The following is a 15,480-nucleotide window of genomic DNA, read 5'->3' as shown; positions in this document are numbered from 1 at the left end:
TTGTATATTTTTGTCCACATGAGGTCATTGAACTTGACAGTGATGCCAATTGATTCATTCTAGATGCACAACAAATTTATGTAATTTGACACTGTATCAGTCAGGAACGACAAATCATGGAGTCTGACTTTGGTGAGGTACTCTGCAGGCCAGTGTGGTTTTCGTCAACGAACACTTTTTTTATGACGATGATGAGCTAAAAACATGTTTTGGGAGACTAAAACATAACGAGACGAATGCCAGTTTTCGTCTGACGAGACGAAAATGAACAATAGTTTCCGCAACGTTCACAATGTGTGACATTTTAAATGTAGTTACCTGCATCGTAGCAGTGTATGGTTGTGTCACTCATGTGCGTGCTCCTGCTCTCCAGGCTTGCACACACGGTAAGATATGTTTTTTTAATCTTTGCCAGAAAGAATATCCAATGTCACGTTGGCCTTTAAAGGTCTGTGCTGAGTGATCATCACGCCTTAAATGTAACTTATAGCATTAGCATAGCATTCGCGTTAGCTTTAGGCTTATGCTAATGCCATGCATCTTCTTAAACTCTTGGACAACTTTTTTTACATAAGTTTGTGGCGTTCAGGTGGGTATAATTCATTGAAAATAATGTACTGTTTTCTTACTGGGTATTATAACCAAGTTGGCGTTGTCCTTGTAGGCATTACAATATGTGCTTATCTGTCAATGTTCATTCGAAATAGTTGGAAAGCTTAATTTTTGGAGTAACATTTAATTTTACAGATGAAAACATTTTTAGAAAATGGCGACTAAGACGAAATTTGTCTTGAGTTTTTGTCAACAAAAACTAGACGCAGAGAAACACATTTTGAGATGACTAAAATGTGACTAAGACTAATAAGTGTTGTGGTCCAAAAGACAGACTAAAACGGAAATTAAAAGGGCTGCCACAAACAACAATACTGCAGGCAAAGATGCCTATCAGAACATCCGGTGCCGCTTCATTCATGCTACCATCCTCAAAGTACCTGATACCGACCATCAATTTGTCACGTGGAAAGATACTGAGCTGTCCTATCGTGCAGGTACGGTCAGGCTCCTGTCCTGACAGTTGATGTTGGCACTTTTAAATCTAGGTCAGAGCCTTCCTGGCTGAAGTTCGCCAATATGTATGTGTAAGGTGTGTCTTTGTGTACTGTGTTTTTTGGTTACCATGCCTCTTGCCATACATCAGCTAGGATTGGATGTAGTCTACTAAGTGGTTGTTTAAACAAAGGTTTTTGCAGCACTGAAAAACATGACCATTCCACTTTTTTAATTGCAGTTATCAAATTCAAGTTGAGTGAATATTTGCAAATATTTTTTTTCTGCAAAAAAGTATGTTTGAATGCACATCTTTGTTTTTGTATTGGCTTAGTTACATTACAAACATCTTAATGTTGTTAGAAATGTGTTGTGTGACACACTAAAAATGACAGTTATAAATAATGCAATCCAACTAACATCATTTGTTCACACCTCTACGCACAATGTGAAACTTAAGTGCACACTGGAAAAATAAATTCAAGTTTGAAACAAGAATCAAGAGTACTGTCAAGAAGATTTTCATCTTTCGCAGAGTTGCTGTATTCTGTCTGCCAGTTCAGAGCAGTGTAGGATCCTAATTTTCTCTTTCTGGAGCTCCTCTTGGCTCACTTGGCCCATCAGCTTGGCGGAAAAATGGATCAGATCTTGCATGAAAAGACCCACAGCCCCTCTGGGTGATGGCGGGATTTCAGTTAGTGATCCGGAAACAAATTGGAAGTTGATATTTTTGGCTCTTTGGAGGCCTGGTCCTCGTTCCTCAATCCATGTCAGCGGTCTGGAGGGCAAAGGTACCATACAGCAAAAAATCGACTTTTTTCTCAATAGTCCATATCACTATCAAACCTTATCAAACAATGTTCAATACTATTGACCAATTCCCACACGGACCCTTTGTCTCAGACTACCAGTGCTTTTTTTTCCTGAAAAATGATGGTTTGTGAGATGTGAAGATTTTGCCTGATGCCAACGATATGCGTTTCCTAAATCACCCGTCATCATATAACAAGTGTCATAAACATGATGCCAAAAAAGCATGGAATGCGATGCTGGGTCATTAACAAGAGGAATTTGATGTGTTAAATCAGGGGCGATACCGGGGGGAGGGGGGGCAGTGCCCACCCACGGACATGCTCTGCCCACCCAAAGAAAACTGGATGTAGTACTAACGGCAGTCTGGGCACCACGTATGGTATCCCATTCATATAGTACTGATGTGTTCTAAGTTTTAACCTTTGCGCCGTTACCTCCTCTTTCACCTTAAAAAAAAAAAGAAAAACTGAAATGAAATGTTAGTTTTGTTCCTAGGGGGCGCTACACACATTTACGCATATTTTATTTTATTTTTTACATTTTATCAAAGTTTTCACCAGTGTTCATCTGGCTGTTGTTGCTGTTTGGTGAGTTTTGAAGCATTCCGAGGAGTTCAAAGTAGGGCTCAAAGCAACGGCGGGACAAAGAATGACTGCTAAGGGGCGCTACATAGTGTATATGGAATTTGTCTTTACACGGTATCAAAGATTGCACCTGTCTTGACCTGCCTGCCGATTTTGGTGCATTTTGAAGCATTCTAAGGGGGTCAAATTGAGCTCAAAGGGGCTGCGGAACAAAGAATAACTTTATTAATAATAAAACCGAGGAACCACAATAGGTAACCGAGAAAAAACATTGTCACCTGCATGTCCATACTGTTCAGTTATGGATGTGTTCTAAGTCAAATAAAATCAAATCAACTTTTTTATTTGTTTAGACCAAATCACAACAACAGTAATCTCAAGGAGAAAACAAAACATGTTTTAAGGTGCAATAGCCCTACGCTGGATTTCGACCTACTTGAGCATTGTAGCTTTTATTTTATTTTTATTTTATTTATTCTTTTTTTTTTTTGCCCCCCCCCCCCCCCCCCACCCCCCAGTAAGGCTAATGCCCACCCACACGTGGCATCCTGGTAACACCACTGTGTTAAATTTGTTACTTTTTGTGTTAGCATGGTAGCAGTTCCAAATTGGACTCGGCAGTATTTGTTAGTGCGCTTTTGTCTTTTATAAAAAAATTTAAATACTGCAAAATATTTTCCTACGAAATATTAAAAAAACACACACACAAAAAAAACTCATTACATCAGTGTTGTATTTCAAACTTTTTTTTGTATGCAGTTCCCCCCCCCCCAAATTCCTAGAACTGAGATTTGTATTTTCCCATGTAATTATTTGATGCAAATTTAGCGTGTACATTTAAAGCCCTAAATGTTTTGCATTGTTGCACTGTACTTTGCAAGAGGGATGCATTGGCAAAATAAAAATACTGTCACCAAATAATATCTGATTATTCCAAATTAATGTTTCCAGTTCTGTTGCACATAGGCTGAAACCAACAAACTGTATACATTGTTCATTGTAAGAAAATGTCTCTTTTAATCACTTTATCATGATACCATTGTTATCATGTACAGTATGTGACTGGCGACCGCTTCGGGGTGTTCTGCCTTTTTTGCATGATGTTAACTGGGATGGGTGATGGGGGCTACGCAACCCAAGTAAAATAATGTATTATGTTGATGTATCATCAGTGTGTTGATATTCAACTACTTTCCATAGAGACCTACTCTTTCACTATTCACATATATTTATACTTACTTTTGGTCAGCAGTTAGCATCTTTGCAGTCATCTTGCTGTAGTTGTTGCTAATGTCCTGTTCCATGGTTGCTGCAGTTACAGAGAGCTCCCCAAACAACTCAACCAACCAGGTGAGGCGTGCGATGCCACTAAATGCCATGAAACCGAATCCAGGCTTCAGAACTCCACCTAGAAAAAAGAGACAAAATAAGACATAGTAAGGTGCAGCATTTTGGATTAATTCATCTGTCTGGAGTCATCCTGTATAATTAAGCTTAAAAACAAAAGAAAAGCACAGGTCACTGTTATACTAGTAGGAATATCAATGTAACCAGCACCTGTAAAATGAAGAGTTCCTTCTTGCAGGGTTTTCCCTTTGACTTCCTTTTTCAGCCATTTGTAATCTTCTGAAAAAAGTTCTATGTGTTCCTCATGAAGAATCAACCCTAAGATAAACACAAAGACAAAAGTAGTATATATTGTTGGCTAGCGACCAGGTTGTTAACAAACAGGTTTAGAACAAAATGGAAATCCAAATAATTTACACAATAAGAGAACGACTTGATTCACAGTTGTATTCAAACGTTCAAGTGAAAAAATATGAGCCAACCTTTGAAATTTCTATGTACTATGTGGTATGATCTGTATTAGGGGTAGGATCCTTTGGGTACCTGACGATATGATACGATTTGCAATACAAGTCTCACAATAACGATGATCTCACGACAGGGCCGGCCCAGGCCATTTGGGGGCCCTAAGCAAAATAATACAAGTGGGCCCATATTTTTGGCCCACCATTTCGTCACAGTGTACTGTGAAACTCATACATGCAATCCAACCCAAACGTCCATATTTTGTATATTAATCAGATTTTGTTGCACTGCATTCTTCAAACTTCTCACCCCAAATGATTGTCAGTACTTACAGTAGATAGCGCCAAAGCTTTTTCTAAAAGAGGAAAGAAAGAAGTTAAGGAAGAACTTATTTTTTTAAGCTTGTAATCAAGTATCAAAACTCACAAAAGTCAAATAAAGCAAACTAGTAAACAAAATAGAATATAAATCAAACAATTGCCAGATTGGGGGCCCCCTAGTGGTCAGGGGCCCTAAGCAGCTGCATAGTCTGCCTATAGGCTGGGCCGGCCCTGTCTCACGATATGGCGATATAACAATTATTGATACATGGGTCGGGAAATATTTCCACGGTATTCTACTATACAAGTAATAAACAGAAAAACAAGCTCTTTCCATCCTTCTGCTGTGAATTGAATTGTGTTTATTTCTAGTAGATGTCTAATCTGTTCGAAGTGGGATGGATGGCAGCGAATCGCTTTGTTGGTCAATGGCAACCAATGAGTTTAATTTAGGGGGAATTTCAGGTCATTTGCTGTTGATTGTCAGTCACTTCCAGTTGAATTTGGGGCATTTCTGGATTATTTCCTGGTGATTTTCAGTTACAAACAGGAAGTGACCCGAAATATTCTAGTAGATTTTGGGAGCAACTTGTATGTTCCTGTTTTCGTTGTTGTTGTTGTTTTTTTTAACAGTGACACCTTTTTAAAGCTATATGTTGATTGTTGGCGGGAGCATATCGCTGCAATATATGACCATTTTCATATTTTGTCACACCCCTAATCTGTATGCAAACTCTACAACACATGCCTGTGATGCATTGAAAATTGGTTTTATAAGGGAGGAATTGAATTTACTTGAATTTAAAAAATATATAAAAAGTAAGGCTAAGGGTTTTCTACAGTGAAAGACATAATACAAACATTTAACTGACTACTCCTCTATTTGTGCTCGCCATCAATGCAAGCTTTTTTCAGGGTCAAGATCGATAATCATTTTGTTTCATGTCATAATCAGCTAAACTCACTTGATCAGGATTATTATTTTTGATTGTCAGTCGTAACTATTTTCTAAACAGATTGGTTGGAGGAAAAAAAGCAACCCAGATGGCAGCATAATTTGTCAGGTTTATCTTTTACCCAGAGAAATATCTGACTACTTGTAGGAAGGAAAACAATTTAAATTTGCACCTCCCCAAACCCTTAGTGAATTGAAAGCTGTGCTTCAAATTTTTTATTCCTGTACACTCAGTCGCACATTAGAATTACCTTTTTCCTGTGCCAAATTCCAGAGCTCCACAGCAGTTTTGTAGTTAAGTGCCATGGGATACTCTACACAGACATGTTTCCCTGCTTGCAGAAATGTTCTGATTGTAGAGGGAAAAAAACATGAACTCGTAAGGCCTTTCATTCAAGTAAGATTACGTAATACAATTATTCTGCATTAAAAAGCAATTTATAATTTATTCATTCATTATTATCACATCCCTTTGTAAATCACAATACAGCAACACTAAGTAACTTTTCAACCTTTATAAAATATTTTCACATTATTTGTGATGATATGTCGACTGACAACTAGTTGAGTGACACCTCTTTTATGTCTTGAGAGGGTCTGTAATTTTGTATCGCTTTCGCCAGCACTAATTAACTTTGAGGGTGGTGGCAGGAACCTTGCCACACAAAAAAATACAAATGTGCTGACTGCTTTACGGCATACGTCCCTTTCCCCATTCATTATAAAGATGGAAATCATTGCGAACGCTTTCACACAAATACGGCAAAGATGGCAGAGCAACAAAAGAGACAAAAAGTTTTGTCCGAGGAGGGAAAAAAAGGGATGCTAGCAGGTTACTCAAGAAAAAACATTGGCCCGGCTTTCACTCGCTGGCATGACGCCCCCCTCAACCGAACTCGTCAACGCTGATGAGTTTGGGTGGGGTGGTGGGGTAGGCCACTCTAAGCCATACCGTTGCTAACTGTCATATGCTATCATTTAGCCACAACTGGATTCATTACCTTATTACTATTCATCCTTCACACAGCCCCTGGAAATAGAAATGTTGTTTAATCCATCTGCAGGCGACAGTGAGATCATGATTTTGATTTTACGACACTGTCCGGGTGTGCGCTGGTCCTCATGGGAAACGCAGTCTTCCCTAAGGCAAAACACTACCGCTTTTGTCCACTGACGTTGCTAAAATCGACCCAAACTGAAATGTTACCTAGTGTTGCTTTATACCACAAACATCTTAGCCGCGTGGAGGGCAACTGCAACTGTTTTTTTCTTTTAAATATAATTTATTGTTATTGTTGCACAAACTATAGAATAATTTCATTGTGTAACTGTGGATTTTGAGACACCAGCAGTGTAGATCCTTACATACCTGACGTTATCTTCATGTGATGCATTCTCAGTGCAGATGAACGCTACGTCAATATCTTTTCTGGTGAGAGTCTCTTCGACAGAAATCTGAGTTACTCCTTGCTGACTATCCAAACTTCTCCTGTAGACAGAATGATACAGTGGTACTTGTACTTACAAACATCTCAACATACAGAATTTTCAGGTTAAGACACGCCTCAACGGGAAAATATTGCCCCTTTTTATAAAAGAAATTTCAGGATACATGCAATACAGTATGGCTGGCACTCGCAGCTTTCAGAGTTTACTGAACGTAACATACTTATATCTGCTCTGCCATTGGCTATTGCCTAGCATTCCTGGCATCCAATTGGCTAAGAGGGACCTTTACTGTATGTGTGTATCCCAGCGTCCTCTTCATCCACCCCTCGTGTTCCGGCAGTTCACATGAGTGTGTTAACTTTTATTCTTAACTCGATTCTTGTTTTTTTTTTCTACAGTATGCACAACTCAGATTTTATGTTTATTGTCCAATAATCTAATTGTAACATGTATTTGTGACATGTTTTGATGCATTTTTATGCATTATAAAAGATTTATGTCTGAATTTTGGGGGTCTTGGACCTAGGGCTGAACGATATTGGAAAAAACTGACATTTTGACTTTTTGGGGGTTTGCGATATAGATTGCGATGTTAAAACTAGAAGAATTTTCACCAGATGACTTTAATAGCTCTGTTTGGTAAGACTTTGGTTGACTCACTATATCTACATTGTATTCATTAGAGATGTCTCGATCAGATCACATGATCGTAAATCTGGCCGATCACGCCTTTTTTCAGGGGATCGGAATCGGGTGAAAAGGATTGGGTTTTTAATAAAAACAATATTTGGTTTTCTGCTTCATGCTTGTACAGCCTCTGAAGTTCCCTCCTGAAAAGCAGTGCGACCAAACTGTTTTTCTTGGTCACCAGTGCAGCTGGCATTAGGTACTTAAAGTTAATGATGATTGACAGGTTTGTAGCTTTGATCTGGCCAGTCAACCTTCAGCAAATCTACAATTCAAGGCACAAATGTGTTCATCATTGTTAACTTAGTACACAGTCTGAAGTGTACTGTGGCAACTCATTCATTGCGTAAGTGCGCGGCTGTTCTCGGCAGCGCGAGCGTCAAAGCAAATAAATAAAATAAAATTTCAGTATCTGATCGGAACTGTATCAGTAGACTCTCAAAATCAGTTGACTCTGACTCGGGTGCAAAAATATGCGACTGTGACATCCCTTGTATACATATAGTACCGTTTAATCCAGGCTAAGGGGGTTTACAATGGGGCAAATAAGTATTTAGTCAACCACTAATTGTGGAAATTCTCCCACTTGAAAATATTAGAGGCCTGTAATTGTCAACATGGGTAAACCTCAAACACGAGAGACAGAATGTGGGGGGAAAAAACAGAAAATCACATTGTTTGATTTTTAAAGAATTTATTTGCAAATCATGGTGGAAAATAAGTATTTGGTCTTGTCTTGGTCAGTGGTCTTGTATGCTTTCAATTTTCTGATAATTGCTCCCACAGTTTATTTCTTTACACCAAGCATTTTACCTATTGCAGATTCAGTCTTCCCCGCCTGGTGCAGGTCTACAATTTTGTCTCTGGTGTCCTTCGACAGCTCTTTGGTCTTTGCCATAGTGCAGTTTGGAGTGTGACTGACTGAGGTTGTGGACAGGTGACTTTTATACCGATAACGAGTTGAAACAGGTGCCATTAATACAGGTAACGAGTGGAGCCTCGTTAGACCTCGTTAGAAGAAGTTAGACCTCTTTGAAAGCCAGAAATCTTGCTTGTTTGTAGGTGACCAAATACTTATTTTCCCCCATGATTTGCAAATAAATTCTTTAAAAATCAAACAATGTGATTTTCTGTTTTTTTTTCCCACATTCTGTCTCTCATGGATGAGGTTTACCCAGGATGAAAATTACAGGCCTCTCTAATCTTTTCAAGTAGGAGAACTTGCACAATTGGTGGTTGACTAAATAATTATTTGCCCCACTGTATCTGTGAATGATGACGATTTGGATATAGAAAATGGATCCAGGAAGCTATGTCTCTACACAATTGCTGCTTTTTATGAAGCAAATTGCTGCTTTTTATGAAGCAAGATAAAAGTTAACATAAAAAATAAATAAATAAAAACAATCCCAAGTCCTGTGATGGGACTATTGCGCATGCGCACGTTGCAATGTCGATGTTCAAACAATATATTGCGCAGGCCTACTTGAAACAGATTGTGGCAATTAGGGCTGCAGCTATCGATTATTTTAGCAGTCGATTAATCGATGAACTAGTTAGTTCGAATAATCGAGTAATCGGATAAGGAACATGAAAAATTAAAATTACTGAGCTGAGCCACAAACATTTTTTTTTTTTTTTTTTAAACAATGTTCTTAACAAATGGTTCAGACACATATTGGCACAAAAAACAGCTAAATATATCTATAAATTACGAATGCATTTAAAAAAACATTAGCTCAAACAAAAACTTAAGTCGGTCTTAACAAGGAACAGCTGGATTAAGCAATGTGAAATGAGGCCGACTAATGGGCAGTGTATCCACCCAGATCAATGCAAACACTTTAAAAATAAACCATTGCAACGCCACTTTAATTAAACGAATACTCGAAGCAGCAGAATTTAATTCACATCTTTTTTTCTAATCGAATACTCGAGTTAACCGATTAATTGTTGCAGGACTAGTGGCAATTACATGGAAAACGCATCTGTACTTACAGAATTTTCAAGTTACGAAACTACTTTCATAACCAATTGATTTTGAAAGTAGAGGTACCACTGCATTAACATCATTGACTTGTGCCATTATAGAACACCAGATCACATAGTACAGTATATTGATTTCCAGGGATCATTGTAAAGTTTTTTGTTAACTTTTCCAGTGCCATTGACAATGATAGACGTCCAATCATGTGACTCTTTTGATCCTTCTGCTGTGAATTTAAATTAGTTTGTCACTAATAGACATCCAATCGAACACTCGCTGTCAGCACTTCACTTCCAGTTCAAATGGATTGGACGTCTGTCGCCGTCAATGTCAGTTAATGTGTTAAGACACATTTTAGTTGAGACCTGGAGATGAATCCTTTGACACTGAGTTTCTCAGCAGAACTGCCCTGCAGTGGAGCTAGTATGTCTCTGATCCTCACCCAACCCGCTGTCCCAATGCCCACAACCACTGCTCCAAACATCATTCTGAAAAATAAAAAACAAAGACAGGCAGACACATTAATGTGGTAGTTTCCAATTTTTACTTGTTAAATTGAAGCAAAAATTGCACATTGTGGGGCATTGTTTTCGCTGATGTTATCTAACGTGTTATCTAAACGGTTTTTTGACAGTCAATCAAGCAAGCGAACTTGAGCGCCTTGCACGAATTGATGTCGCAAAGTGTTTTACATTCAAAGTTCACATTCATTCACACATTCATACATCAATTAACCCCAACTCATTGTGAGCTGCCATTGAGCATCGTCATACGCGTTGTACAGTCCTGCTCAATGTTTATTTCCATATTTTCCTGAATGTATTTTTTTACCTGCTTGATGAAGCTCTTTTTGTAGCTCTCGCGTGGAGGTAACAAGTTTTGTATTGCGTGTAGAGGAGTGTTATGACACAACGTGAGTTGCTGAATGTCGGCTACAGAAAAGCCACTCCCCTCAACAACATCAGCGTGCTATCTTCTTCTGTTTTTGTGTACTTCATTTGCAGACTGACAAACCAAGATTTAGCTGCAGTGCCGCCACTTACCAAACGGAGTGTAGCGCCTAAGAGCGACTGGAAAATAAATAAACAACAAAAAAATTGAACATTAATATCAAAGACTGCTTGAATAAACTACTGTAAATATGGAGTGACCTTTTGACTGTTAAGTTAAATTTGTCACACCTACGGGCTGCAATGCGGAGATAAGATTGCTTAACGCCCCATTCCTCTCAGCCTGATTAACGTTATTCTTAATGAAATGTTTATTTGACCTGCAATATTTCCGTGTAATTTCTTTCCAATGTAATCTGTGTTGCTAGTTTAATGTTCATGATCTAAGTATTTTATTTTACCTATGTGTGTGGTAGGACAGAACAAAATAACGTTGACTTAACCGCTTTCCTGGGCAGTACAGGCACGTTACGGAAAGTAAATTGAGCTCACCCAATAATATTACGTTTACGGAAATTGTTACTGCGGGCTTGTCCAGCAGATAACACATATGGCCATAAAAATTCACAAGCTTGCAGTAAAATTATTGAATCCACGACGTTTCTGATAAATCCAGACGTTTAAAAATAGTAACACAGAACTATTTCAACGTTGACTAACTACTGTATAATGTTAGGTTTATCGAGTGACCCCGACGCAAAATGGACAACGAGTGACTACGCCCGTCCAATTGGCTCAAACTGCATGTCTTACATCTACCCCATCAATATGTGATCTATGATCCCTTCTGCTTTGGGTAAAAGTTGGATGGCTGGTGGTGCCAAGGTAAACGTGTGAAATATGCGTCTCGTAGCTAGTCAAACATTAAAATTGTCTTTAAGAAATGATAGTTATTTAAGATGAACGGTAATGTATTTCTTTTTCTAATTGACAATGGAGCCGTTCATTTCTCTGACCTCAACAAGAGTTCTCTTCTCACACAATGTCGGTGTGAATTGAGTCTGCCTCCTGTAATTGAATGGCAACCGTTTTCTTTTCTCGGTTGTTTAATGGGAAAATACTTTTCATTGAAAATTCTAATTTTTAAAGTAACTCAAAGCAACATTGGAAAAATGCATCTGAAAATACTGTGCATCCTGTGCTGCATTTCCCTTCTTTCCCACCAAAGATGAGGGTTTCCACCAACAAACTGCAACAGCTCGCCATATTCACCACCCTACTGACAGGAGGAGGGATTGGGACCATGTACTATCTAATGCAGAGTGAGTACAAAATAGTACAACAATAATAAAGAGCTTGTTTAGGTCAGTATGGCCTCTGCAGACAATGATTTATACACTGCAGCAGAAACTTGACATTCGTGGAATTGTGTTCACTAATGCCAATATGTAATGATTAAGTAGGATGTCTTTAATTACAAGGGTTGAGAAATTGAAAAATAATCTCAATTTATAAAGACTCACTATAGTACCTACTCTTTTTAAGTTATTTATGTTTTTGGGGCAGATCAATAACAAATCTTAATTGTATTAATATTTTTAAACTTCCCCCGTACTAAAGTTGTTTCTTTTCAACAGAAAAGATAACAATGGTGACAGTCAGATACCACTTTAATTTTTTTCAGGTCATTCATTGTCAGACAGAAGCAGCACGGCAAAACGCCACGCTAAAAAATAAGTAAAAATATCAAAATAGCTTACCTCTTCGGGGGACGCTGTGGCAGGCAATCGGTCGGGATTGCCATTTGTAGGACCATGACCCCCAACAAAATTTTTTGCTGCAAATGAAGGCGAATGACTTCACCTTGCTGGCGGTAAACTGGTCGTTTGGATGTCCGCACAAACTGATCCATTGTTCACGTTTTTACTTTGAGTCTTTGGTTTCGGGAAACGTATGAAGAAAACATCTTTCATATGTGGACGGTCGAAGTGTCTAGAGTCGTTTCTACAAGTTCCGAAGTAGCACTGTTTGATCGGCATGTTCGTTTTTGAAAGATTACCGGAGAAAACTAGCAGAAAAATAATGGTTTGTATGCGAGGGTGTGTCTATAATGTTCCACTTCCGCTTTACGATGCGACGTCACGGTCTAAAAATAGCATTCATGCGGTACGCTATTGGAAGAGTCTTATTCAGAATCTAGACCTTAAGAATCACGCATTTATTTCTAGTCACATAATATTAACTTGTTAACCTCTGTTTTGTATCGTATCAGAGAAATTTGCCGAGTCAGACTACCACAAATTGGCTCTGCAGAAGTTGGAAGAATGTACAGTTGCCATGGAGAGTTTGGGCGCTCCACCGTTAAAAATTCACAACATCCATCTGACTGACAGAGACAATCGGATAGACCAGCAAATAGCAAAGGTACTGTATCTAAAAAGAACCATGGTCATATAAAACCTGCTAATGTTCTCCCCATACCAGTGGGAACACCATAATTTTCTCCCATATTAAAAAAAAAAAACATGCATGGTTAGTTAGGTATTTGAAGACTCTGAAGAGCAAACTGTTTTCGAACAAATAATTTGGAAGTTTCTACATTTACCCTATGTTAAGTACTGACATGACTAATTTATTCAAGTTTTATGTTTTGCAGATAAAGATCCCTGTAACTGGGTCAAAAACTGGTGGCTATTTATATACATCTTCTATCAGAGACCCAAACACAAACAGGTGTGTTCATTCTGTTCCTCTCAGTGATCGTTTTAAGTATTTAGGCATTATATTGTCCAGTATAGTTTTATTTTACACTCATACAATTTTGTGATTGTGAAGTATCCTCATTTTCCGATTAAAAAAAGGGGGTGATATGAATCGCTAAATAATTGAAATATTGCAGTTTGGTATTTAGACAGTTTTTTTATCATTTTGCCCTTATACTCCTCCCCATCTGATGGTAAATAAAACAAAGATATAAGAATTAGCTGACAACAGACTCAAGAGGAGGTTAAGCATTTATGGTAGAAGGTGTTGGGTTGATAATGTCAATTTTATTGTTGTCCTGTAGGTGTCAGTTTAGCAACAGCACAATACAGTAATAATGAATTGGCCTGAGTATTTTTTTGGTCTTTTTTTGTGTGTCTTTTGGGAAAGATTTATGCCGAAACACAAATATTTGACTGCCTGCATGGTTGTGTCTCCCTGTAGATGGAATGTGAAGCTTGCCGTTTTGAGGCTCAAAGAAGGGCAGACCATCAACCTTCTGAATTCTCCATCATTGGCAACCGAAAACACAGAATTCAGCTTACATGATAATGACTGACTGCATCTACTCTTTACAACTATAAAGGTAGAATAAAGACTGCGCCAATTACTGGAGGGTTTTTGCCATCGGATATTTTAGGAATTACCACGAGGCTGGAGTTTTTAAGTTATTTAGAACAAGCTCTGGACAATTATTGATCTTGTTTATTCCTGCTCATATGAAATGGGTTTCCTACCTCAACTCATTATTTCATCATCAAGATAAAATGTACTGCATGTCTTCTACTTGTTGCTCAAAATTGACGTGGTGGGTCAAAAAATGTTTGCTCGACTCATTTACCACTTCCTGCTTCTTAAATCATCCGCAGCATACTATCATAGCTGCATCTGTGTAGTGTTTCTTGAAAGTTTGAACCCTTTCCAGGTAGGAAGCAGTTATTGAAACAATATCGAAACACTATTTTTCCAGAGTCATTCGTTGAATTAGCATTAAGTTTGGTATTGATTCGAAATCACGTTGCACTAATTTTTAAATACTGAGACAAAACTGAAATTCTGAAAATGGAGCAACAGAATTTCTGCAGTGAGGAACCCTGAGGGCCTCCTGAGAATTCAGAGAATTTAAAAAAATATATAGACCAATCAAGAATTATTATACATACAAGTTATATGTTTAAAATATTATTAAAAAATTAGTTATTTTAATACACATTTTCTCTTATCTGTGTTCAAGTCATGTCTATTTTCAAGTTCACATCAGCAATTAAAGGGTTAACAAACTGGCTCATTTATTGGTAAGGACTTCACAAATCTGAGGAAAGGCTAAGCTATGTGTTTTGATTTGGAGAGTGACGGGTGAATCAACTTAACACGTTTGATTTTAAGTAGGCGGGACTCTCAATTACACTTTATTTATGTACATATGAGTGTACATATGCGCTTGTATTTATTTAACAATATCAGCGATATGTTGCTGTTACCTCCCAAATCAATGGCTCGCTAAGGGCCCAACATAAAACGAGCCACAAGTTTACAAGTGGACACAAATCAACAATTTATTTACACAAGCCAAATAACAATCAGGCATGAAAATCTCTCACCTTTCGGCGAAATTCGCCGTTTTGAAGTCAAAGGGCGACCTACGTGAATTGCGTAGATCCGAGGAGAAATTATTTTTGGGAGGGGGGGGGGGGGGGGGGGAGGGTCGGGTCGGGAGGTTTTATTAAATTATTATTATCATCATGTGATTAACTTAGTACGTAAACTGATCGGTTCTTTAAAAAAGTGACACGGACAGTCAGCAAATCCTTCTAGATCAGCGGTCTCAAACCGACTCCACAAAGGGCCGCAGTGGGTCCTGGTTTTTGTTCCAACAGATCCAGCACAAACAGTTCAACCAATGAGGTTTCTACCAACATAAGCAGCACCTGATTGCAATCAACTGATGACACTTGTAAGAAACCAGATTGGTGAAAAGGTATTTGTCTCGTTTGGTTGGAATGAAATCCAGTACCCCCTGCGGCCCTTTGAGGACCGGTTTGAGACCACTGTTCTAGATGCTTCGCTGACGAGGACCAATCATCGGCCCAAGCTGCGGGCCATTATTCCAAACGCGCGCAGCCGCGCACTCCTTATGTGAAAAAAGGAGTGCTCGGCGAGCCTTTGGTTGAAT

The 15,480-nt window shown here is 38.4% G+C and overlaps 2 protein-coding genes across 3 annotated transcripts; one reads left to right on the top strand and one right to left on the bottom strand.

Annotated features, from left to right (window-relative positions):
• Positions 1-193: 193 nt before the first annotated feature.
• On the bottom strand, positions 194-11,056 carry blvra (biliverdin reductase A). Of its 2 annotated transcripts, none has more exons than XM_057858143.1 (8): positions 11,006-11,056; positions 10,486-10,724; positions 10,020-10,142; positions 6,901-7,020; positions 5,783-5,880; positions 4,002-4,109; positions 3,684-3,852; positions 194-1,825 (listed from the first exon to the last, which is right to left on the bottom strand). In XM_057858143.1, exons 3-8 carry the CDS (start codon positions 10,139-10,141, stop codon positions 1,570-1,572), a joined length of 873 nt encoding a protein of 290 aa, XP_057714126.1. In that variant the 5' UTR covers position 10,142; positions 10,486-10,724; positions 11,006-11,056; the 3' UTR covers positions 194-1,569. The 2 variants fall into 2 exon arrangements, with proteins under 2 accessions (XP_057714126.1, XP_057714125.1); XM_057858142.1 differs by lacking the exon at positions 11,006-11,056 and adding an exon at positions 10,836-10,965.
• A 106-nt stretch (positions 11,057-11,162) lies between these two features.
• LOC130930288 (cytochrome c oxidase assembly factor 1 homolog) lies at positions 11,163-14,977 on the top strand. Its single transcript, XM_057858144.1, has 5 exons — positions 11,163-11,429; positions 11,773-11,866; positions 12,817-12,968; positions 13,201-13,277; positions 13,752-14,977. The coding sequence occupies exons 1-5, from the start codon at positions 11,382-11,384 to the stop codon at positions 13,864-13,866; spliced, it is 486 nt and encodes a 161-aa protein (XP_057714127.1). The 5' UTR covers positions 11,163-11,381; the 3' UTR covers positions 13,867-14,977.
• The last annotated feature ends 503 nt before the right edge of the window (positions 14,978-15,480 follow it).

The sequence above is a fragment of the Corythoichthys intestinalis genome, chromosome 14 (assembly GCF_030265065.1).
Source record: "Corythoichthys intestinalis isolate RoL2023-P3 chromosome 14, ASM3026506v1, whole genome shotgun sequence".
Taxonomy (NCBI): domain Eukaryota; kingdom Metazoa; phylum Chordata; class Actinopteri; order Syngnathiformes; family Syngnathidae; genus Corythoichthys; species Corythoichthys intestinalis.
The sequence above is the reverse complement of the archived record's forward strand: the minus strand, read 5'-3'. Positions and strand labels throughout refer to the sequence as shown.

Coding starts and splice junctions, on each gene's coding strand:
- blvra (XM_057858143.1), bottom strand. CDS start 10,141: ATGATGTTTGGAGCAGTGGTTGTGGGCATTGGGACAGCGGGTTGGGTG. Junction 7,021..10,019: donor GTCAAAGGATTCATCTCCAG/GTCTCAACTAAA, acceptor TTCTGTCTACAG/GAGAAGTTTGGATAGTCAGC. Junction 1,826..3,683: donor ATGCTAACTGCTGACCAAAA/GTAAGTATAAAT, acceptor TTTGCCCTCCAG/ACCGCTGACATGGATTGAGG.
- LOC130930288 (XM_057858144.1), top strand. CDS start 11,382: ATGATCCCTTCTGCTTTGGGTAAAAGTTGGATGGCTGGTGGTGCCAAG. Junction 11,867..12,816: donor CATGTACTATCTAATGCAGA/GTGAGTACAAAA, acceptor GTATCGTATCAG/AGAAATTTGCCGAGTCAGAC. Junction 12,969..13,200: donor TAGACCAGCAAATAGCAAAG/GTACTGTATCTA, acceptor TATGTTTTGCAG/ATAAAGATCCCTGTAACTGG.